At 36.7% G+C, this 26413-nt stretch overlaps 1 protein-coding gene across 2 annotated transcripts in view; it reads right to left on the bottom strand.

The window, feature by feature from the left end:
- Positions 1–26413, bottom strand: part of LOC131551820 (pro-neuregulin-3, membrane-bound isoform) — a 315008-nt gene that overhangs the window by 22502 nt on the left and 266093 nt on the right. For both annotated transcript variants that reach the window (XM_058794979.1, XM_058794980.1), the window contains exons 3-4: positions 22102–22175; positions 4559–4585 (exon numbers count right to left, since the gene is read on the bottom strand). In XM_058794979.1, the coding sequence (XP_058650962.1) occupies positions 4559–4585; positions 22102–22175 (101 nt within the window). The remainder of the gene's footprint in view (positions 1–4558; positions 4586–22101; positions 22176–26413) is intronic.

Here is a 26413-nt window from a genome sequence, read left to right as displayed (position 1 = left end):
TCATTATTTATTCATCGTCATGCTTCACAAATTGACTTATTATTCCCATGCCATTATATGTCCACCATCACATAATTAAAGTGACTGAAAACCCTGGGATACAAAAAGCATAAAAAAGGGAGGAGGAGAGATAAGAGGAGGTGGGATGTATTAGCACATCCTCGCTCCTACACATTACCTCATCCTCTTCCACATATCATTGATCCTCTCAAAGAGAAGAGAGTGATGGGTAGGAAAAGTGGGGTGTTATGTTAATTTATCCATTCTTTCATTTGAGCCTGCTATTAATGGTCATACTTTTACACGTATCATCAATGCTCTTGAAATATCCAAGTCTAACATGTCTCTGTAAAGTACAAGGAAAAAAAATATTTCTACATCAAACTGAAAACTCTGTTGCGCAAAAAACACAATTAAAAAGATTTGCTTTTTAATGTTTGCTTTTACATTTATGCAGTACATTTTATTAAGTTTTAGAAATCCAAATCCAGCTAGAGCCACTTTTGTTTGTCAAGTATTATGATCATGATGATGATGATGATTATTATTATTATTATTATTATTCCCACACAAATCACTGGAGTGTTGTCAGTCAGCTTCATTAATGATAGATGAAAAAAGTTTTTCCACATTCTAGAAAAATAAAATTTTTGTAAAAGCAAATCAATGATCTCAAGTATCTAATTAGGGCAATTCCACTTATAATTGGGGAGCAACAGGTAATTTATCTCAATTACAAGGAAACTGGTCCAGGGCTATGAGAAAATAATCGTACACCACATTGCCTGCCATTGATTAAGGCGCCCACAGACAGAAAATGTAACCAAGACTACAAGAAGTGCATCCTACTAATGACACCCACTGCACTCGGGATACTTCAGACATTTTCTCAGGATTCATAATATATATATATATATATATATATATATATATATATATATATATTTATGCAAACACAACCATTCAAAAGTGAAATTAATCGTTTTATTCAGCAAGGATGTGTTAATCTAATCAAAAGTGACAGTATATTTTAGCATGTACAATGTTAAAAAAACACTTCAAATAAATGTTAGTATTTCGAATTTTCATAATATTAAGAATTCCAGTTCCAACAAAAAATTATTAAGCAGTATTACTCTTTTCAACACTGATAATAATAAGAAATGTTTGAACACCAAATAAGCATATTAGAATGATTTCTGAAGGACAATGTGATACTGAAGACTGGAGTAATAAATGCTGAAAATTCAGCTTTGTATCACAGAAATAAAAACAAAATTAAAATTAAAATCTATTAAATAGATTTATATAAAAAGTTATTTTAAATTGTAATATATCACAATATTACTATGTCTTTGATCAAATCAATGCAGTATTGTTAAGCATAAAACCATTAAAACGTTTAATGTTATTATAGAGTGCATTATAAATACAATTTGTTAAAAGAGACACTCCTAAATAAATAGATAGATAGATAAATAAATAAATAGTCACTATACAGTATGAGTTCTTTTTCAAACAATACAGATTTTGCTCCATTTCCCTGACATTTCTGTCTAGAAATTTCTTTTTTGACATGTGATACGCACCACTGAGTGACAGCAATGCAGTGGAATCTGTTTGCTGGTTTTCTATTTATCTTTACACATCAGTACATAGAGCTCGTCTTATTTATTTATTTTTTGGGGGGATTTTGACCTGTCAGGTCTGAAAGTAAACAGAAGTATGGTATTTTTCAGAAGTCACACTTGTGAAATAATCAAGTTTGCGTCTAAGTGTGACCTGAGTGTGCACTTTTTAGCAGACGTACCAGGCATGTTCTGGGCTAGCCATGCTTGCCTAATAACCATGACTGAACTGCATAATGATTGAGACATCTGACATTTCAGAGGTGCTACAGGCATCTCAAACACACATCAAAGGTTTTGACCCTTTCATGTAAACACACAACTTCAACACTTATTTAAGATTTCCATAACCTTCAAAGAGAATACAGGATTTTTTTTACCCTGATTTTACCCACAAGACCACACCACTGTAGGGGTTTACTATATATATATATAAAAAAGGCCCGGGGAGAATATTGGGGTCATATTGGTGCAAAACCTTGTGTATTATTTACGAAACACCCACAATTCAGCATAGAATGTAATGTGCAAATGTAAATTAACCAATTATTCTTTTCAGAGCAAACATTCATCCTTTCAATGCAAATTAGGCTTCTTATAAAATGCGTGCTATTTGCCTGGCATAATTAATATGGCACTATAAACTTTTTCAATTTTGTATTTAGAAGAGACATTTGTGTACATTTTCTTGTGATCATGGCAGCAGTAATAAAAAAAAATGATGGAGAAGATCTCTATAACCGGCATATATTCAGACACAGGCTGCTGTAGCAATGCACTATAAATATGAGGCCCACTGAAACTGCATCTAACATTTGTTGATCTTGTCCATGTTTTTATACCTTGAAAACTAAAAGAAAAAAGTGAATTTTACTGATTTAAATTCATCACCAAGGTAACATCACCTAGATAGCTAACAAATGAATTATAAATAAATCAATGTTGTGCATCACATGACGTCATATGCCACAGCTTAAATTTAATTTACTTTTTTTTTTTTTTAAGAAAACTTTCATTCTGGCAAATATTGTCCACAAATTACTTTTATTTTTTTCTAAAACTATAGGCAGGGCAAGTAAAAATCAGAACTGCTTTAAAGCCGAGCCGTGTTGTGTAATCATAAACTCACAGGTTCTGACCTCTTCTGACCTCTCACTCTGAAACATTTGCCTTTTTTCTTTACTTTTACTTCTGTCATCTCCTATGTTCCCTATGCTCACTAACGGAAAAGCCAAGCTCAGTATGTGGTCTTAAAAGGCCTACAGGAATCACTCTACTCTCTTTCATCAATGTAGTCCACTTTTTGCCGTTGCCATTAAGAGGAAGTGACATTGACTTCACAGGTATCATTCTGAACTCTGAGTGCGTACATGGCAACTATCAAACCATCACATAAATGGTTTGAAAATAAATGCTTAAACGAAGTCTTAAACAAGCTGTCACGCTCACAGCTGTGTGAGATAAAGCAAGGCATGAAAGCACGTCTCAGCCTTCATAATCTTTTTTGCAGACGGCAGAATCAAAACACTTAAGCCCTGTCTCAAATCACACACTTCATGTGGTCTCATAGTCCATGACGTCCACAAGGCTGTAGGGTGCCAAATTTGATGTTCAATAATTCAGAATTTGATAGATAAGCAGACAGTTAGACAGAGACAGACATATATATATATATATATATGATAGATAGATAGATGCTGGATAGATGTGTGTTGAGCTCATTGAAACCAGTTCAGTCATTAATTTGATGAAATCAGGTACTCTGACCGCTCTCAGCTTGTCTACGATTGTGCAGACAGAAGTGAGTGCATCTATCTTGTTGAGTTTGGCTGGACAAAGAGAAAAAAGGAAAAACAATCGAAATCCAGATATCAAAGTGAGCGAAGAGCCGGCTCCTCTCAATCAGGAACCTTCTGGAAGAGGAGTGCTATGGGCTTCAGCAATGGAAATTGGAAATCAACGTGAACAAAATCCATCTGCCTGTTACCCTTCCTCGTCCATCGATCTATAGCTCTGGGAATCTTCCAAGCTCTATAATCAAAATACTGATAGACATGTCTCTTTCTAAGGCACAAGATGATGTTACATTAAAGTCGTATGAAATGCCACTTAATAATGGGGTAATTAAGAATCTGGAGTAATTAGATTAGATTATTTGATGCAAACAGTAAATTGTGTATTTGTGCAAAAAAATTAATATTCATTATTGCATATGTCTACATATGCAATGTCAAATGCACAATACATTTTATTAACCACAAACATGTTACAGACACTGAGACCGTTACCTTTGAAACTGTGCCAACAATATGAATTCACCCTCACTGTCTCCTGTCACTGTCCTCTCAACATTTCAATGCCGTTTCCAAGGAGACCAAAGAGCATTGGAATTCTGCAGTGGAATGCAGGCGAGTGATTGGAGCAGAGGGAAGAGTAGTTTGAGAGCAAATGAAAGGCAGTGAGCCGACACCTATGATCTCAACCGTGTGCATTTATAATTTGCTCTCTGTAACTAATCTCTGACCACAAACTGCACAGGGTGGTTATTTGATACAAAACTAGTCTAAGTACATATCCCTGCACCACAACGCTGATGGTAAATAGCAGAATAACTTCTAGTCCTGTCAAATGTGAATGAAGCAACCTTATGCTTCAGATATTAAATCTCTACAAATGTGAATGCATTCATGACGACTCTGAGGGTATCTTCATAAGAGCTGTTTGTTGTGAAGAGTCAAAAAGGGAAAACAACATTTTAGCCCACATACAGTGCACAGTCAAAAGAAATAACAGGAACGTTCACATTCAAACACATGCAATGAAAAGAAAAGCATGGCTGCACAAAGCAGATACACAGCCGCCTCGGCACATATAAACTCTGTAAGCATGATTCATCACTCTGCCAATAAGAAAACGCTTTCTTTTCTTACCCATGAACTCAATGCCCAAGTGATCCACTGCTCCGGCGAAGATAGAAGAGGGCAGTGTTGAAGGAGGAGGGAGGGAGGAAAGAGAGGAGAGAGAAAAAGATGTTAGAGACACTCATTGTGTGCATTCTATTCTCATTGCATGCATAGATATTGTGGGTTACTATTTATGTAAGAGAGTACTGTGATAGCTATTTGTGTGTACAACTTGTTCAGAAAACATGTTTTATTATGTAAAGTAAAACCATGGCTGAAATCTTGAGCGAGTTTTCCTTTCATCATTTGCAGATAAAACAGTAGCCTACTATATATCACTTTCATCTGTAATTGTGGATCAACGTCTGCAGTTCATTCAAAAATATGACTTTTGTGAAGGATTTCTGTGCTTTGGATCAGAATGCAGACCAGCAGGTACAGCAACGCTGCAAAATTAAATCATTTTATTTATTAATTTATGTTTTGTTATTTTTTATTTATCTTTGCCCACCTACACACACACACACACACACACACACACACACACAAACAAGAAAAATAAACGTAAGAATAAGAGTAATAAATATTACTGCTAATAATATATAGCAAGCATAAATAAATAAATAAATATATACAGTAAATACAAATAATTTCTTTATATGCCTCAATATTTCTTTAGACAAAGCCTCATTTTTAAGAACATTTATGTATATTTTCTGTAAAACAATGCATACACTAAAACATTGAACAGATTTTTGCAGTAAGAGTATGATTTTAAAAAGTATTCAGGATGTAAGTTGATATATTAAGTTGTGCAATCACTGATTTCATGATATTATTGCCTGTGCTCCAAGCACAGAGACTGAGCATATTCTAATGTCTCCTGTAAATCAAACCGCAGGAATACATCTTCATTCTGCCAGAGAATTCCCAGGAGCTCAGGAAATGGAAGCTGTGCTCCTTCAGGTATGCTCTGTCGCAGATTTAAGAGTGCATGACATTTATTTTTGCCTCTCTTTAATGCAGAGGAGTAAACAGTATGAAGTCAGAATACAAGACTGTATCTCCTGAGGATCTGCGAATGTGTTGACAGCAGTAGGATAAGAACCGAAGCTCTTACAAAAAGACAAATATAGATACCATTTCTGCATTCTTTGGTCAGACTCTAAGATTTTACTCCATTTCTTATTTATGAGAACGTATCTTTCTCCTTCTTCCCCAGCATGCTGTCAAATTGGGCTAATTTGACTCGGGAAGTTTGGATGATTGTAAAAGGCTTTATAAAAGATGTTGCTTCAAGTGTAAAGATTCAAAACCTCCCACCTGCAACAGAAGTGACAGGAAAAAGATGGCATAGTTAAATTTGGAAGGGAATGGTAGTTGCAGTAAAGACGTATGTGTGTTGTGTGCCCTTGGGAGTCTGTGTTTGGAAATGCCAACAAACTCATCAAATTTCCCTCAGAATCTCCTCAAAAACTGTCAGCATCCACAACAGAAATAAACATAACCTGTAGGCGTGCAACTCTCTATAACATAACACCGTGAGCGGTCCACAGTGAGATGCTCTTCCATCCGTAACAAACAGAGGGCTTTTTTTGCATCATTGGCTCTGTGCCGACGATTCTGACCTATCCAGGAAAAGTGAGGAAACGATATGGCTGGAGCGTATAGAAGTGGCTGTGCCTTGATGTCATAATGTGAGCAAAGACAGACTGTGAGGCAGGTGCAGACTGTGGGGTTTCAAGCCCATTTACTTCCCCTATTCAAACGCACACATGCAGACGGAGCCAAAAATAAGACCTTCTACCTGTCTGGAGCTGATTGTTTAAAGCTACGAGCCTTTGGGGAGGTTTTCTCCTTCTAAACTGCCCTCAAAACAACCAAGGACTCAAACACCCTAATTGCACACCTTCTGTTACTGGCTACTCAGAATAAATGCCCAGCCACTTGACATGTTTTACCATAAGTGGCTCATATATTACAGTACCCAATCGCTGATTTTACACACTGCTCAGTATCTCAGATGGGATCAGTTGTGTCCCTGAGACAGAAAAGAAGACGGACAAGGCTACTGATGCTTCTCTTGTCGTCCTTGAGAAAACACTCATATTAAACTGCCTTAGCCACAGGTTCAATGGAAATGTGCCTCAAATTGTGCTTACTGTCCCCTGAAGTCGACCTGGGACAAGGGCTAGCGATGAAACATAAATCTACAGAATGAGACTGTCTCAGGTATTTATCTGTCCTACCATGGAGGAAGTTTAAACACTCTTTCTGGAACTCGGCAGTATCTGTCTCTCTATCAAGGAAAAGTGGGGTGATTGTACTCGCTTTTTCTAAATGTAATTGCACACTATAGCCTTGTAAATCCTGAGGCTTAGTGCTATGCAACATAAGAATAAATACCGCCAGACTAATGCTGAGAATTATGACACTGTTATTCGTTTTTGGCTGGCAACCATTGTAGTTGATAGCAGGTTTGTTTGCTTTGCCCTAACAGAGGGAAAACCAGTCTTAAACAGATTTATTCCTGATGCATTCAAAATCTGCATACAACTTTTACATTCACTCCTAGGTCACTTTTGATCCAATTTAATAACTTACTAAAGCACAACATGTTTTTCTTGCATCATAGTAGTTTTGCAGTAGTTGATGAATCATTTCAAATTTGAAAGAAATTCTCATTTTTTTAATTAATAAAATGGTGATTAATGCACCATCGACTTAAAAAACATTTAAAAAAACCTCTTTGCATATCTACATGTTGATGAGAAATTAAATTAAAATTTACATTTTTTACCTAATTTTTCATCAAAGAAAATCCATGAAGCATTTCGAGTTTTCACTGGTTTTAAATTGTAATACTTGATTCATGGTAATATTATGACATTATCGTTATTATTATCATTATTGAAGACAGAATGATTTGCGTATTCTGTTCCACTGGAAATGTCAAAATAAGGGAAGTCGTGGCCTACTGGTTAGAGAGTCGGACTCGTAACCCAAAGGTCGCGAGTTTGAGTCTCAGGTCCGGCAAGGATTGTAGGTGGGGGGAGTGAATAACCAGCGCTCTCTCCACCTTCAATACCACGACTGAGGTGCCCTTGAGCAAGGCACCGAACCCCCAACTGCAAAAATGGCTGCCCACTGCTCCGGCTGTGTGTGTGTGTTCACTGTTGTGTGTGTTCACTTTGGATGGGATAAATGCAGAGCACTAATTCTGAGTATGGGTTACCTCACGTCACTTTCACTTCATAAATTCAGCGATGTAAAAGTGTAAAGAACCCATAGATCTAATCAGCTGTCTAATTCACCCATCAAACTGAGCAGAATGTGCATTACAAGACCTTCTAGTTGGAGCTCAGGGAGTTTGTTGCCATCTGGCCGAGGAAATCACCAGTTCTTCTAACAGAACATCAGAGGAAATTCAGTGAAATCCGCTATCCGCTTTACTACTTTGTATTTTACTCACAAGAAGATCTTCCTTTCTTATCCTGTGATCTCATTCGATCGTTTCTTTGTGCTTTGCATCTTTTATTCTTCTCATTGTACAATACACTCACTGAGTGTGAATGTCTAAAATTGCCGTCAATATCTGAAAAGAGTTTAAAAATCGTGGAGAAAAAATTGTTGCCTTTCTATTTTCAGTTTCTTTGCTGTGTGATACAGGCTAGTATAGACATGTTAGCTTAGGCTGAAAGATTCGTTCATGACCCCTGTGAGGTGAGAGGGTTGTTTGATGTGCTCAGACCAGCATGGCCAGTATTTAACTTCTGCTCAACATGTTTCTCTACTCCCATTTTCTTTGAGCACATACGCAGAAACTTTTAATGAGCCAGCGAGTATTGTGTTGAACAGGTGATACTGAAGATAATGAAAGCAACAACAGCCCACTCGGATATTAAAGTCTATATCTGGAATTCTTCTATATTGTAGGAACTTCTGTGCAAGAGCTGTAAATTTTCTTTTTTGTTAGATTTCGACTCTCAGGTTTGAGTAGACTGAGCAGCTGTCCGCTTAAAATGAGAGGTTACAATTGGAAACAAAAAAAGCATTTTACAGGCTGACAGCGTGTCTGCACTGGATGCAAGTGGTGCATCATGATGCTATAAAACTAAATCGCTCCTATTATAATCAGTTGTGTTGTCTGCAGTGGAAGAGCCTGTTGTTGCTTTTCTCTTTTTGGGTGACCACTTCATTTTTCCCTGGTTGTCTGCATCATGTTTCTTTTTTTTTGAAGAAGTCTCTTATTCTCACCAAGGCAACATTTATTTGATCAAAAATACATCCAAAAACAGTAACATTGTGAAATAATATTAAAATGTAACAGCTTTAAGAATTTTTAAGTGAAATACCTTCCTGTGAATTTTCAGCATCATTAGTCATCAGTATCGCATGATCCTTCAGAAATCACTCTAACATCCTGATTTGCTGCTCAAGAAACATTTTTTTATTTTTTATTTTTTACAATGTTGAAAACAGTTTTGCTGCTTAATATTTTTCTGGAAACTATGATACATGATTCTTTTTGATTAACAGACAATTCAAAAGAATAGCATTTATTTGAAATTAAATACATTTTATTTGAAAGCTTTTGTAACATTATAAATGTCCTTTGATCAATTTAATGCATCCATGCTGAATGGAAATGTGTTTGAATTTAATTCCAAATATTCTAAATAAATTACTATATTTATTTAACATATGTATTATTTTCTGACTATTACACTGCACTGCAATGCAAGTCACTGCAATGCACTCAATGATTGCTTCCTGTGTGATGCATTAGAACCATTTACACTTTCAAATGAATATGTATTTAAACTTTAAAGATCCCAGAAACCAAAATGCAGTTCAAAGAACCTTATAGCCAACTCAAGAACCTGTCTTTGCTGACAGTAAAAAAGGGATGATCAGTGCAGTAGCTAAGGAAACACTATTGAACATCACAGAGTATTTGAAGTAAATAATTTATTCATTGTCATATTCAAGTTTCATTTTTAAGGTTTGAAAGTGACAGTGTATAACATTTGTCTGGGACTAGCAAAATGGAATCCACAGGAAAAATGGAATCCATCTTATTTCTGACAGGGAGATGTCAGTGGAGGTGTGTCTGTCTGCTGACAAAATAAAAGAAAAATGAAAGGGAAGAAATAAAATGCCTTCCTACAGTAGTTGATTTAGACTCAGTGAGGTTGTGTGTGTATGTGTATGTGACTGGGCATGCTTAGAAGGACACAGTCAAGGACTTGGTTCAAGATCTCTGAAGGACACATCTCTGCTTGATGAGAGAGAGTGAGGAGGATGGTGCCAAGACACCCTTGTCCCATCCCCCAACTCCAAGGCTGATTTTATTTTTTGATGAGATGTCAAGTTCTCCATTGCAAAGCGAAGATCTTGAAAGGTGTCCTCCTCGAGATAAAGCGATATTATCTTGTGATTGGCCCTTATCAGCTCTTTTAGACCTAAATATTGGAGGTCATGTTCTCGCTATCTAAAATTGGACTTTACTAGATGTATTTAGTTTTAGTTCTCTATAGCTCTTAGAATACATAAGATAGTTCCACCTATAGGTTCTGATTGGTCTCTAAATTCGGATTGATCACACATTCTATAGTAGTATAGTTCCTACAATATAGAAGAATTCCAGATATAGACTTTAATATCCGAGTGGGCTGTTGTTGCTTTCATTATCTTCAGTATCACCTGTTCAACACAATACTCGCTGGCTCATTAAAAGTTTCTGCGTATGTGCTCAAAGAAAATGGGAGTAGAGAAACATGTTGAGCAGAAGTTAAATACTGGCCATGCTGGTCTGAGCACATCAAACAACCCTCTCACCTCACAGGGGTCATGAACGAATCTTTCAGCCTAAGCTAACATGTCCATACTAGCCTGTATCACACAGCAAAGAAACTGAAAATAGAAAGGCAACAATTTTTTCTCCACGATTTTTAACTCTTTTCAGATATTGACGGCAATTTTAGACATTCACACGCAGTGAGTGTATTGTACAATGAGAAGAATAAAAGATGCAAAGCACAAAGAAACGATCGAATGAGATGACAGGATAAGAAAGGAAGATTTTCCTGTGAGTAAAATACAAAGCAGTAAAGCAGGAAGGAGGACAGCGGATTTCACTGAATTTCCTCTGATGTTCTGTTAGAAGAACTGGTGATGTGAGGCCGAATGGAAGGTTTCCTCAGCCAGATGGCAGCAAACTCCCTGAGCTCCAACTAGAAGGTCTTGTAATGCACATTGAATTAGATGGCTGATTAGATCTATGGGTTCTTTACACTTTTACATCGCTGAACTTATAAAGTGAAGTGAAGTGAAGTGAAAGTGACATGAGGCCAAGTATGGTAACCCATACTTGGAATTTGTGCTCTGCATTTATCCCATCCAAAGTGCACACACACAGCAGTGAACACACACACACCGTGAACACACAGCCAGAGCAGTGGGCAGCCATTTTTGCAGTTGGGGGTTCGGTGCCTTGCTCAAGGGCACCTCAGTCGTGTATTGAGGGTGGAGAGAGCGCTGGTTATTCACTCCCCCCACCTACAATCCTTGCCGGACCTGAGACTCAACCTTTGGGTTACGAGTCCGACTCTCTAACCATTAGGCCACGACTTCCCTTATTTTGACATTTCCAGTGGAACAGAATACGCAAATCTGATGCAAATAGTCTTCAATAATGATAATAATAATGATAATATCATAATATTACCATGAATTAAGTATTACAATTTAAAACCAGTGAAAACTGAGCTCGAAATGCTTCATGGATTTTCTTTGATGAAAAATGAGGTGAAAAATTTAAATGTTTATAACCGAATGCTTAAAAATGTTACAATATTAAAAAAATAAAATAAACCTTTAAAATAAATATTTAAATATTACAAATTTATAAAATGTTGCAGTATGTACATTACCATTTTTAAAAGAAATTAACACTTCTATTCAGCAAGGATGCATTAAATTGAAGACTTTTATTGTATAATATTATAAAATATAATAATTCAAATAAATGCACTTTTAATTCATCAAAACTCTCGAAAAAAGTGTCATGGTTTACACAAAAATATTAGATGGCACAACTGATTTCAACATTTATAATAATAAATGTTTCTTGAGCCCCAAATCAGCATATCAGAATGATTTCTGAAGGACACTGAAGACTGGAGTAATAACTGCTGAAAATCCAGCTTTGCCATCACATAAATAAATTACATCTTAAAGTATGTTAAAACAAAGAAAATAAAAGATATAATTTCACCATTTTACTTTTTAATTGTATTTATAATCAAATAAATGCAGTCTTGGTGAGCATATAAGACTTGAGAGAGATGTTTACTAAATGTTATCATTCAGAGTCAAGATAGTGAAAAGTGAGCTTCAAAAGCAGCTGAGGCAGCTCTCTGTCTAGGTTAACTTCCAGTGCATCATAAGCCATGAATTATAGCTCTGAATCTATAAAACACAAAACAACCATTTCTAGGATTTGATTTAAGTATGATTTATGCAGTGGTTGTGTCAGAATCTAATCTTATCTTTGAGCAATACAACTCAATGAGACTTAATGAGACCCCACTGAGCGACAGTTCATTGCTAGCTCAATGTTAACACTTTACCTAGCTGCAGAACCTTTAAAACAAAACTAAACACATTTCTGCACTCCTGATCCAAAAAGAAAGATGTAAATGAACCCACGAGAGACCATAAACTCTCTACCCATAGAGAGCCTGAGGCTACAAACGACCAGCTGAACCCCATCCACTTACACCAACAGCATCAGAGTCAATGGCTGGATGAGTTTTGGATGCATATGTGCATGTGAGCTTTCACATGTGTGTGGGTGGCTTTGAGAATGCCATGGCAGCAGAATCAGTTTAGAATCACATCTAAAGTAGAGAAAGCCCCTGAGCAGTCTCAGAGTCATTCGGTTGTTCATCCCTGGAATACTCAACCAGAATGTTTTAGCCCAACATTAATTAGTTTTAGATTTAAAGATGAGATAAAATGTTGCAGGCTAAGTGCTTACTCATGATGAAGAATACTGTGCATAACATAATGAAAATTCCAATATTGCAACCACATAAGTGTTACAAATGTGCACTCATCTATAAATGTCACATTCATGATAAATTGGGGGTTTCCTCATGAAGATGACATGGTGTAAAGAAATTGAACTGTTTTTCTCTCTCTTTCCTACACAAAGACACACAAAGGTTGCCCCTGGTCTTTATCTGATCACCCCCTCCTGTCCGCTCCTCCTCTACGCAGTGGAGTATTTATGGAAAATGCAATGCATATCTTCAAGATGGTCTGCTGACTTCAAATGTCCAGTTGGGCTCCTGCTCCAAAACAAGCAACATGATAGTTTTATGAGATCTGCCAGTTTAAGTATGATCATAAACTACAAAAACTAAAAAAAAGAATGATAACAAAGCCTAATCAAATATCTCCACATCCCGTAAAGCTGCTTCCTTCTCATAAATGTCGGAAATTTCTCATAATCTTGCAGCTTGTGCATAACAATATGTACTATTGTGCTGTAAGCTTTTCAATACTCTTGTCCAAGCCTCAGATAAGTACAGTAACTACATTAGTATATTTGAGTTTGGTAACAATACTGATTCTGAGATCGTTCTCATCTAGTTTTCACTGCATTATTCAGTGTCTGCCATTATAATAACTTTAGTGATATGAGGCATTTGGGACATGAAATCAGCTCTCATCACACCAAGAAAACCTGCTGGCAAAGGCACAGCTGCAGTTTTACAATCGTAATCAAGTAACAAATAAAAAAACTGGAAGAAAAAAACACATTGTCTCTCTTCATACTCTCATTTTGCTGGATTTCCTAGCCCTTTTCTCTAATATAAACAATAATTACAAATGAAAAATATCAGAAATGGTCACGCTGGCCTGGCTGAGCGGTCACAGCTGGACAGAGAAAGTGTTTTGCCACCCTGCTTTACAAATCAGAGATTAAAGTAAGCTCCTGAAAGGCCAGCCACAATGTTCACCCAAAACCCCCACCTGCTTTCACTGAGAATGCCACCGAATTTCACACACAGACTTTGTGGCTCCAAAAAAAGAGAGAGTGTGAGATATAGAGGATGACAGAGAGAAAGAGTGAGACGGTGAAAGACTTTGTGAAACGGAGGTGTAAAAACTAACAAAAAAAGCTTTTTCACACCAGATGCAAACGTATTCTAGTGAAATATTTCTAAGGTTTTCTCAACCTTTTTAGGTCTATGACCCATTTTTTAAGTTCCAAGATACATACGACCCCCACAACCTCACCCATGCACAGCATTAAGCCTCACAGACAGCAAATTAAGTAGTAAAATATAAGAAAACATTTTGCCAATTGTATAATTATTGACTCTGTAACTGTAACAAATAATTTGGGCATCACTGGCACTCATCCTGTCTAATGGGAGGATTGAGGGTTGTGTGTTGCACCGCAGCTTGTCAAAGTCCGACATGATAATTAAAAGCGTATTCATCTCATCTCCGCTGTTCTGTCCAACTTGGAACAATATTTGGTCCTGTAATGTAATGCAATCAAGAGCGCTGAATCCTGCTTAAGTGCCAGCAAATGGTACACTCAGCTTAAGATTCATTAAGATTTGTTGCACCTTGTGAGATGGTGTGTTTTGACCTTTGCATCTACACACACACAAAATCTATGCAAAATAATATTGAATAAATAAATGATTAAATTAAATTTATTTAATCTTGCAGAACTTTGCCAAGTATAAAATGAGTTAATTTAATGCCAAAGTAAATGTAAAGCTTTGCCATTTAAAACTACCAAACTGATATATATATATATATATAACACTATTAAACTATTTAAAAATAGCACACTATTTAAAAATTACTCAATATTTTTTAGAAATATTTTTGAGTAAACTAAAGTTTGGTGTCAGTAAAATCTGCATTTAAAAAAAAAAAGTATATTTTGTGTGTGTTTATGTCTATATATATTTATTTAGTTGTTTATTTAACAGGGACAATGCAGAATAACATTACAGATATGTATATATATATATATATATATATATATATGTATATACTGTATATATATATATATATATATATATATATATATATATATATATATATACACACAGTATAATGCACACACACAATCTGCATCTTTGGTGAGCCAATGTGGGGCTGTAACCCCAAGGTTAAGAGCCTCTGCCTCAGAGATTATTGAATGCCATTACTGGTAAACATCTTCTGCATCCAATTCCAAATAAATACACTGAAGCACAAAGCACCTGCAGCGCTAATTTCATTTCATGAAGGCTGTCAGGATTTTATCTACAAGTTGTGTGAACAACAGATCCTATTAACGTTCAAGTTAGAGACCTAATAAAAAGTTCACTAAAAGTTCACCAAAGCTGATGAGTCAGTGTTACAGGTGAACTCCTGTAATACCCACCTGCCAATCAACATTAGGGTCTGATGTCAAACAGCACTTTACCTGTCTTTCTCTTTCCACACTTTTGCAGGAAAATGCACACACACACACACACACACACACACACACACGCGCACTAACATACCTAAGGACTGACTAACACACACGTCTTTGTGGGCAGACTGGATGTGGGTGACTCATCAGTTTAGCTGCCTAAGGCTGCAATCGGTCTTGAGGATCTTTCAGGACAGTTTCATGACATACCAGTAGATGACACAGCCAGAACCCCCAAGAAACCCCCGCAATGTCTAAATTGGACAGCTGTATGCGATGAGAACAGGCAGGGCCATGGGATCCCGACAGTCATGAATAATGACTATAGCGGGTGCAAAATGGTCTCTCACTGGCTCATAGGTCATGTTCAACCAGAGCTATACTAAGGATATGGGTGAGTAAAAATGATTTGCGGCCTGTGGTCTTCAAATAGGATCAGAGGAATCTATGAAAAGCAATAGGCCATGTTTAATATAGAGGATATCTTGTTCTATGCTATGATATTTCGAAAGCGTCGTCCACAAAAACTTTCAGTTATATTCAACAAACGCAGGCTGACTGTGTAAGTTGTACTTCAATTTGAGCAAACAAAGTTAGAAGCGAATACGGCTTATTCACATTTGATATAATCACCGTACTGTATGTCTCTGTATTGAGTGAGGGTATCAGGCGCTCTCAGCATCTTCAAATGTGCTAGAATGAGCCATTAAGATATCCATTTTCATCAATCCACTACCATTAAAGCCATACAAGCATAACGTCTTCTGCTGAAGCACTGCCGTGACCTTTATTTTCACTTGGTGGTCAGTATTACCATCAGTTTAAGCAGTAACAACGAGACATTTGCCGTAACAGCTGCCATTACAAGTGAAATGGCAAAGTTTGTCCAGTATTCTGAGGTGGAAATGATCATTGGATACGCTGAGACAGCTGGTGGACAGACGCAGCAGGATAGAACCAATTACTGTCCTTTTCTCCTCCCTTCCCTTCTGTCTTCACTTTCCTTTGCTATTCATGTTACATCAGAGCTACAAAAGTCTTTTATGAACCGCCAGACAGACTGTACCTGTCAGCACTATCTCAGCTCCCCATTGTTTGTCATTGTAAGGATGATGCTGTGGTCCTCCCAGGGAATTATGGGTAATAACTCTGAAGTGCTCGTGGCTTGTGAATAAAGGTGAGGAGAGGATGCCTATGAGGCTGATTGACAGACTAAGGGACGCTGGGGAGATTGAGAGGCTTAGGAAGAATTATTAAAGGAGAGCCTCATAATGTTTAGACACTAAGGAGGCCGGAGGACTGACAGAACCCAGCACTGTGAAATGAGAGGAGGAGGTCTGCCAGCACAGACAGATCTGAAAAGCCGCAGATGTGTGTAAAGACCTTGAACAGATGAGATCAGACAAGATGAGGGTGTTAGTTACAAAGCGAACTTGATATTTTAAACTTTCTGAGATAGTGAGTGAAGGAGGGGATTCTGCAGAATCAAAGAAACGATGCATCATGAAATTCTGGACTGAGCCGCAAAATTCAATTTTCACATTTAATAGTAATAATTGATCATAATAATAATGATGATATATATATATATATATATATATATATATATATGAAGAGTTCAGATGCAAAAGCCTCTAAGTGCCGTCTGAAATTTTCCTCTAAAATTAGCTGATTTTTGAAAATTATGAAAATTCATATATATATATATATATATATATATATATATATATATATATATATATATTATTTAAAAAAAATTAAGTAAATATTGTCATTTTAATTTTAAGTTTACTATAAAATAATTGTATTTCTATTTAATACTCCTTTTATATTTTAAAATATAATAGTATAATAAGAATTTATTATTTAGTTTATTGTTTTATTTTAAAAGAAGTACATAAATAATGAGCAATAATATTATTACCACTATTATTAATTTATTTTTATAGTTATATTTAATGGGTCACACTATGTGAAGGGTGAGGACCAAACCAAATCTCCAGGTGCCCTTAAGGGAACCAGGCTGAGAGAGAAAAAAAAGTATTTGCAAGATGTTACTGGTTAATAATATTTTATAAGTCCATTTAACATTTTAAGAGCCCTTGAAAAACCATTCAAGTACAACTATATAATATAATATAATATAATGCATATTAATATTTGCATTAAAATTAGTAAGAATACATGGTTCCTTTTAAATGGATGTCAACTGAGAAATTAATCAAGAATCATTTTGGAATTGGACCTTAACTTAAAATTGAATCAAACCCCAAGGTATCTAAAGATTCCTGCTTCTAATAGCGAGTGGGTGACATTTCCTGGTGATTGCACAGAAATTATATTGGCTCGATTTACATAATCTGCCGCACAGAGATTCACGAATGAACATGATGCCACTGTCTTTGATAACTAATCATGCCTATGACTTGCCCTTTAAATGAAAAGTTACAAAAGGCCAATAACACTGTCATCTAGTCAGAGAGGCTGGAATGATGACAAGAAGCTCTTGTAGCCAAAATCATTCAAATATGAGCAGCCCAAAGGCTGCGACAACCCACTCTAATCAGCAAGTCTGACAATTACTTACCCCCTCTCACCTGCTGCCTTTGGCAGAGCCATCATCACAAAGAGACTGCTAATAACCACTGACTCACTTTTCAGTAAACAGACACTGTGATCAGCAGGGAATCTGGGCAACCAAAATGAGGGATCTGTTCTCGTAAAGCTTTGAAATTAGGAGGAGGCCCTCAAAGTAACAATAACAAACAGATAACTCCACAAATAAACAGCAGGTCTCTTCGGAGGCGCGTGAAATTGAGAGCTAATAGGTCGCTGTCAATCAAGCAGAATAGAAATGCACAAAGTGGTGATGTGTATTAAACCCTGAGTGCATAAATCATGTCGTACATGATTGCTGTAAATCAGATGCATTGAACACTCTTGACATTTGCCTGAACTGTTGCCAGATGGATGGAAATTGAGTTATCACAGGAAAATGCAAAAAGATGACCGTCTTCAGGCAGGTAGCTAATAGAAGCTCAACAGGTTAAAAATTAGCTTCGCTACATGCATTTTACTCTCTGCCAAGATACATAAAGAAGAAAAATTGCCCTTATAACCCTGCCTACGTGGCACGTTGCCAAGGAGACTGTAACGTAAGAGAACACAGTGAAAATCAGCATACAATTCACTTATTTTTCAATATGAAGAGGGCTGACAAGATCTAAATCTCACTGTAAATGACCCATCCGAAAGCATTACCTCAGACCCGAATAAATATTTTACAAGTGTGAACAAGCAGAATTGCACCGGGCCTCAACAGATGAATTGCAGCAATCAGTATAAAATTTCCCTTTACACTTGTGCTATACTTTCCCACGCGGCAAGGTAAATTGGCTCTAGAGACTGCAATCCATTAGCGTGTTGCCCCAATGATGCTGCAATTGTCTCATTGGCCATTTTGTGGATGATGAAAGGCAAAACAGACACCCGATCAAATAACATGCACTTTTTGTTCTGAAAAAGTCAAACGACAAGGAGAAATATTTATGCAACAATAGGGTAAGATACTTTAATAACATTTTGAAACCCTCAGTGCGTCAAAGTGCAAAAGTCTTGAATGGGCAAGACAATGTAAAAGTTCTTATTTCTAAGCCACAGGGGTGGCATATATATGTACAGCTCATAACGCTCGACTGAAACTAGTTGTCATTTCAGCCAGTAAAATTGACTAAAATCAATAAATATGATTGAATTTTTTTTAAAGTATATTTATGTTAAAATGCAGTAAAAATTAACACTACTTGAATATTACTGGCTTTTAAATGTGATCAAGAAGGGTGAAAAGATTAAAAAAAAAAAAACGACTATAAATTATAGGGTTCGTGTTTTTGATCTCTTAAAATGCACAATAGCAACTGATGCTGCAAGAGCACATTCACATCAAATCTCTGACGTTTTAAGAGAAAACCCTTCATCCTGTCCTATCTACTGTGAAGGAGAGAAAGGTATATTCGCCTTTATAGTGTGCACTTCTTTCCATCAAACAGATCAAGAACTGATGGTAGATCAAGAAAGTGAGAGTTATCTTAGTTTAGCTTAAACTACAGATGAAAATGAATTTGTTTCATACCGGAGATTTTGATCTTGAAAGAAATCATATTCAGAGAGGTCACTGATAGAGACTACATGCATGTTTCAAATAGCATGTCTGGCATTATCTTCCAATGAAACATTTGATTCTTCACAATTCAATTAACTTGAAGGTCTCGTCGACCTTTGAAATAAGGTCTTCATGAAGTTTAAGTAGTATAACTTTTTTCCTTCAAAATGTAATTGAGAAAAATTGAAAGTAAATTACTTGCTTCCCAAAAATAATATTTAAAAAATAGATCACCCACCCAAAATTTAAAAATCATTTACTTTAAACTTGCGAAACTTTATTTCTACTGTCAAACACATGCAAAAAAAATATATTCTGAAAAATGTTGAGGTGTATTTTCTTTTCCATAACAATAACAGCAAATTTGTTTTGGACCCCTATGACTTTCATTTCATGGACAGAAGAAATAAAGTCATGCAGGCTTGGAACGACATGAGGGTGAGTAAATGATGACAGAAATAATTTTTGGTGAAATATCCATTTAGGGTATAGTTATTGTTGTAATTGCTACCCATGAAGAAAATCAGCTAGAGGTTGGAGGGATAGAGACACAACGGAAAGGGAAAGAGGTTGAGAGATGTGTGATGAAAGCTTTGGCCGTGCAACTCAAGGACACCGTGACCCTGGGTGTCCCTGTCTTCTCTGAATATTGCTTTTAAGAGCGGCGGCGCAGGAGAGACTTTGGCTATGTGTGTGCCTGTCCTGTCAGTGAACCCATTACTGGCATCTCAAACTTTAAACACTGAACGCCTGTCTACTTTTGTTTCTGAACTGATGAAGATCGTGTGAATCCGAAGAGACAAGGGTACGATCTGAACAGAAGGGATACCAGTGAGATTACGGAAAATTTAAGAGCTGTAAAAGCCCAGTAAGTCATCCTGTGTGTGTGACCTGTAAATGGAGGGTCACATGTATAAAACAATGTGTCGTGTCTAGTTGGCCAAAATAAAATATGTGTGTGGCTTTTATTTCACAATAGCCATTTGTCATGGCACTAAATCCTCCTTCAACAGAGCTATTATTGTCTGAATTGAGTGGTAAGCTCATTATTCACAATTTGCTGTTGTGACATGTCTGAAATTGGTTACTCTGCTGTGCTTAATTCTATTTTTCGTTTGCCCAATAGGTGGCTCCTTGTCTCTGTGCCAAAAGTGATAAGAAGTGGCTAAGAATTGGCAGACTTGTAGAGCAAATCTGTGCCAAACTCTGTCAGGGTGCCATTCAGAAGATTACAGTGTTGTTCATTAACCTTCAAGTGAAGTAGAAGAAACAAAAACAGAAACAGACCAGAGCAAAATGCTATGTTTATGGACAATGCCACACACACTAATGTGTATCATCATGCTACGGGGTGACTTCATTGGAAGCGAACCCAAAAAACCTGCAGATAATTCATAAACCATCTACAACCTTGTTTAAAGGACCGGTAAATATGCTAAAATAGAGCTGCAATGTATTTAAATGAAGTCATTGTCTTTTTTTGCAACAAAAACATGCTTCCTTTGTATGTAAATGAGGTTTTTGGAAGTGGATTGCAGTTATGGAGTGATACTGTATAGTTCTAGTAAAGTATGTCAGTGGCAGTTTGCCGCATCCTCCACATCCTAGCGCTCAAAATCAGGCTTACAAGATGAGAAATTGTTCCATGCAGATTTTCTAGGCACGTTTGCACTGTAACCTGATTTTTGCAATTCCTTTAGAGAACTGGAAGCATAAAGAAATGCAAGCTTAAAGAAAAATACAACATATGTATATATATTTTTTACATCTTATAATCTTTAGAAATATGAGTTTTTGGCCTGGTTTCACAGACAGGGCTTAGACTAAGCCAGGATTAGGCCATTGTTCAATTAGGACATTTAAATGTGCCTTAGAAGAAAAACATTACTGGTGCATTTTGAGACAAAACAAAGGTACTGACACGTTTTAAGATCAATCAGTGCAAGTTTCTTTCAGTTGAAACAGCTCAGACTTACATTTTAGTCTGGGAATAGGCTTAAACCTTCTCTGTGAAAACGGGGGTATATGATAAAACAGATCAATGTGCTGTACTAGTACCTTTTCTGAATATAAAATATGAATGTTATCCTGTAATATGTGGGCATATGAGTGTGGATGTACACATATACAGTATACATATATAGCATTGGTTTTCGTTCAGTATGAGGGTGTGTGCTTTACATTCTCAGCTGGTAGGATTCACCAATTACCATGTGCACACGGAAAATTCTTGAGCAGCTCATTTTATTATCTTTCATATAAAACGTCACTGATAGATCTGTACGAGAAGGTCAACAAACAGAACCCCTCATAATCATGCTCCATTTGTGACTCATCAAGTGGGCTTACTCACTACACACAACATGCAATCAGTACCTGTACATGTGCGCATACACACACACACACACACACACACACACAGGAGCATATGCAAGCAAAAGCACACACTCACTGCCTTATTCGATAAAATGGTATACATCATTGAGAAAAGAGACATTCAGGTTTGGTAGAAGCATGTGAATATATGGCCATTAGCTGAGTGGGTGGGAAAATCTAGAAATCTGTTCCTGTCAGGAAAATATGAAAATGTTGTGACACTTTAGTAATGACAAGGTTTCTATGACAACAGTGCCTGTAAGACTGCAAACGGCAAAGCCTTGTTGTTATTGGCAAATGAACGCATAAATGCATTATGGTCCACAGAGGTTAAGCATTCATGTGGGTTAGAAGCTGAAAGTTATATAGCCATTTCTCTCTATTCACATCAGCGACCCTGTGCACTCATTTCAAAACAATTTCAAAACGATTGTATAATCCATGGTATTTTCTATTAACTTCAGACACAGCAGAGTAAAAATGTATGCATTTACATGCATCTGATTTATTAGAGCAAAATGCAAGTGCACTCACTTGGGTCAGACAGGATGGAATCAGTCTTGGGCAGGAACTGGTCACAGCGAATGCCCTGGAAACCCTCTTTACACCTGATTTTGGAAAAAAAAAAAAAAAGACACAGTTAGTAAGCAGTTTAACAGATGCTTTTATCTAAAGCAATGCATTTTAGGGACAATCTCCATGGGGTTAAGAACTGAGCTTGTTCCTTGTGGGGATAAAAGCAGCAAGTTTTTGGCTATTCTGGTCAAATAATGAGTATTGTAACATTTCTGGACTGGCCCTATTACTTCCATTGCAAGCTGTGTTGTTACTGATAGATAACTAAATGTAAAAATTGTAATTATTAATTAAAATAAACTGAAATAAAATAAAATAAAAATGGTCAATAAAATATAATTGTCAAACAAAAATCTTAATCTAAAACTTTGAAATGTTGCCTTGGCTACTATGTGAAGTTGAAGTACTGAAATTACTAAAACTGAACTGAAATAAAAATAAAAAGCTAGAAAAAAATTTAAATGACAAAAGCTTAAAATTGAAATTAGCATAAAAATCAAAGCTATTTAAAAAATTAATAAATACTATGACAGTATATGACTAATATTAAAATAACACCTTACTATAATCAAGTAAATTTTTGTGGTAATCAACCTTGTCACAAGTGTTATTGATTTAGCTTAACTTAAATTGAACCTGGAATATTCCTTTAAACCCCTTGGCCACTCCACCACTCTAATTAAAACACTTTCAGGGGGCCAGACTGGTCCCTGTGTGTTTGATAACAATGGAACTTCTAGACGTGGATAAGCCAATCAGAGTGAAACATTTTCGAGGGTTTTCTGGAAATCAGATGGGAAACCCAGACGTGCCATGTCATGCATCTGTTGCAGATGGCAGTAGATTGATTTGGAAATACATGGGCACAGCGAGTTTGCTGATTTTCTACCTCAGCAAAGCCCTGACTGCTTGAATAAGCTCTCTCGGTGTTCACTAAATATGGAAATGAAATGCTTGTCTTTTATATATGAAATATGTATGCCATGTCCCTCCCAGCCAAGCTGTTTGCTCTCTCTCCAGCTCTCTTGCTCATGTAACTGCCCATGTGTTTCTGCCTGTCTCTTCCTCTCCCTCTCTCCATCCTGTCATCACTTTATCCTCATTTTTCCCTCACTTCTTGACTTTTCAAAGACACTGGAGGCTAATCCCGCTTTCAGCTGGTTGAGTCAGGAGAGCAATGTGACAAAGAAAAATGTCCCTGGCTCTAAATGGCAGAGTACAAACAGAGCATATGCATATGCCATGCGCACGAGCCTCAGCAGATAGCATAAGCCTTTGTTGGTTATACAGCACATTTCACCCTTTTACAGAGGATCAAGAGCTCAATTTAACGCTGCATATTGCTTAGGCTGTACGTTTCCAAGTTTCCAACTGAAAAATAAATACATTTTAAAGACCCAATCTTTTCTTTTTTATATTATATGCAACAAATAAATATTGCGCATTTGCTTGCATCAGCAGCTTTCTCTGAGGTATTTATAGTTACCATATGATATTGCTTACTTTTCATGTCATTTTTCACACCTGTAGATTTTTTTTTTTTTTGTCCTGAAACAAGGATATGTAAATACATACAACATTATATATATATATATATATAAACACAGTTAGACCGAGAATGAAGCCTTCGTCTGGACAGCATTCTTACAATGGACCTGTTTCGAAGAAAAGCCACGAGAAGAGCTGCTCTTTGGTTTTCAACTGAAATAAGAAATGTGCTCACCCACATTATGAATTATAATATAGCTTGGTTCATTGGTCCATTGGGTCAGATTGCTTTCTTACCACAAGCAACCGCTCTTAGAGTTAGTTTTCAATTGGGCTAAGACTACCTCATTCAGGCAATCTTGGGCCGATTTTGGTTTGAATCCGAGTGTGATTGCTGTGTTCATATATGCCAAAATGAATTGAAACAAGGGAGAAATGCGCCAAGTTCATAAACAAATGCTCAAACCAAGCCAGGTGTGAAAACGCCCTTAGACAATATGCTTTTGCTTCGCCAACAACAATAGTTTGAAACAAAGCCGTAGTAGAGTCATTGCATTATTTTGTCCCAGAATGAATCAGTGTTTAGAATAAATTGGTTAAATGAATGATTGAATGATTCACTAATAAAAACTGTTGCTTGTATTTTTCTAGAATGATTCAGTTTTTCTTCTTCTTCAATGAATCAGTTGAATTAATTATTTAATTCAATTTAAGACAGGCACTTGTCGCTACCTACTGGCATAACGATAATCTGTAATCTGCAGGATTCTTTCCCAACACTAAAGGACAGACTGACAGTCTGTCAGTAACTTGCAAACACAACAAGCAGAGTGATAAAAACAGTGAAAGTCCCAGTTCTGGCTAACTACATTGTATAATTCACATTTCTCAAGCATTGAGTTCTCTGAAGTGAACTGTTTTCTTTTTGTCATGTACAAATTAAGCACTGTTACAAATGTGTTGCTGTGTTCATGAAACAGACTTACTTTCTGTATCATTCCGTTTTTTTCCTTATTACCAGAAGAACCACAGAAAACTGATGAAATTGAATAATTTTGAATACATTTGAATAATTGTCTTTTCCCAGTCAAAACCCAAAATCCTAAGCGTACGAACAGCAACCAATATTCATTGGGCCTCATTCATGAAACACAAGCAGAACAAATTTCTATGTAAATTGTTCATAAAACCATTCTTACGTAAACTGTTAACGTGCCAATTTACATAAGCATGATTTTACGAATGATTTACACAGAAATGATAATAGACAGTGTCTGCTATAAATAGCATCACAGTAATATCATTTTTACACCCTTGTCCAATCTGATGTTAACAATTATCAGTCCTTGCTCTATAGTGGAAATCAGCATACGACTAATCAAATGTAACCGTCATATGTGTCGCTAGTAAAGATTTTACACTAATTGCACACATGGAGCTACTGTATAGAGGGCTATGAGTCAGCAATCAAATCAGCAGCGCAAATGGGAGACTCTGTGCTTTACATAGCGCATAGGTCATGCCTGAAAGATCTGTGGTCAATTAATCGCTCCCCAATTAATGTGTCCACAGGCAAGTGGAGCTGATAAAGATCTGTGAGATAAGAAAGTAATGCAGTACAAATTTACAGAAGGAGGATCATTAAAAGAGATATCAAGTGCTACGGCTGCATTCTAAGGAACAGTCATTATGGGCACAGTATGAGCTGTGGCAATTGGCAAACAGTGGCAATTAAAATGTGGGGAGTGGATGGAAAGAGGTGGAGGTGTGGAACTGTACCCAAGAGACCACATTTGGGCTGCTTGCCTCTTTTTATCTCGCCCCGCACATACATTTTGTTCACAGGCTTGATTTATGTGGAAAGATGATACATGTTTAACACAGTAGGAGGCTTCCTGTTGCTCAGCATACAGCCAAAGCAGAGGCCTTTTCTTTCGTACAAAGCTTTTTCTCTCTCTTGTGCACATGGCGTAGTGCTTCGATTATATCAACATGAAATACTGAAACACGTCTCGGTTGAGTGTGACGATGTCTTTTACTTGACTAGGCTATGGTCAAACCTTTTATTTCTAACGTTCTATTCTTTTTCTTTACTCCATGAGGCCGTGTCATGTTACAGGACCCCCTGTGTGAAATTTTTTATTTCTTCTTCATAATATAGGTCTATATATAACATATGTGTCTTCTTGTCACTTTCATGCTCCTCCCAACCCTATAATTTTCCTTGGAAATTTTGCAATCGAATATTCATTAGTCTCGGAGACCTGCGAATGAAAATGTTAATATTTCTCAAGGACCCAGAATGTATTGAGTGTTGCCTGGCTTTTAATTAGCACCACACTCATTAATTAGCAGGAACAAATGGGGGAGGGGGATGGGATGCTGGAAGGAGGTGTAGATCATTCTAACTAAGAGGCAGCTTTACAGGCACAGATAAATATAAATACCAAGCCTCCAGCTGTCAGATTCTTGCAGAATGTGAGAAGAACATGCACATTTAACTATGCACTGCTAATGATCAGGCTTCGGTGTGTTTATCACAAGCAGGAAACCATGTGAACCCATTTATGGAGTTCATAATTTCATAATGGGAAATGTAACAGACAACAGTACAGAAGCAGCATGCATAAATACCAATTAAAACAACCTGATAGTTTATCATGAGAACCTTTAATTAAAAGGAATGAGATCTGGAGTATGTTCCCAGGCTACTCACACCGGCACTTTGAGATTTAGAGCAAGTTACTGTGTTTAATCATGTTATGTTTACTCTGGCTTCTCA

The sequence above is a fragment of the Onychostoma macrolepis genome, chromosome 13 (assembly GCF_012432095.1).
Source record: "Onychostoma macrolepis isolate SWU-2019 chromosome 13, ASM1243209v1, whole genome shotgun sequence".
Lineage (NCBI taxonomy): Eukaryota > Metazoa > Chordata > Actinopteri > Cypriniformes > Cyprinidae > Onychostoma > Onychostoma macrolepis.
The sequence above is the reverse complement of the archived record's forward strand: the minus strand, read 5'-3'. Positions and strand labels throughout refer to the sequence as shown.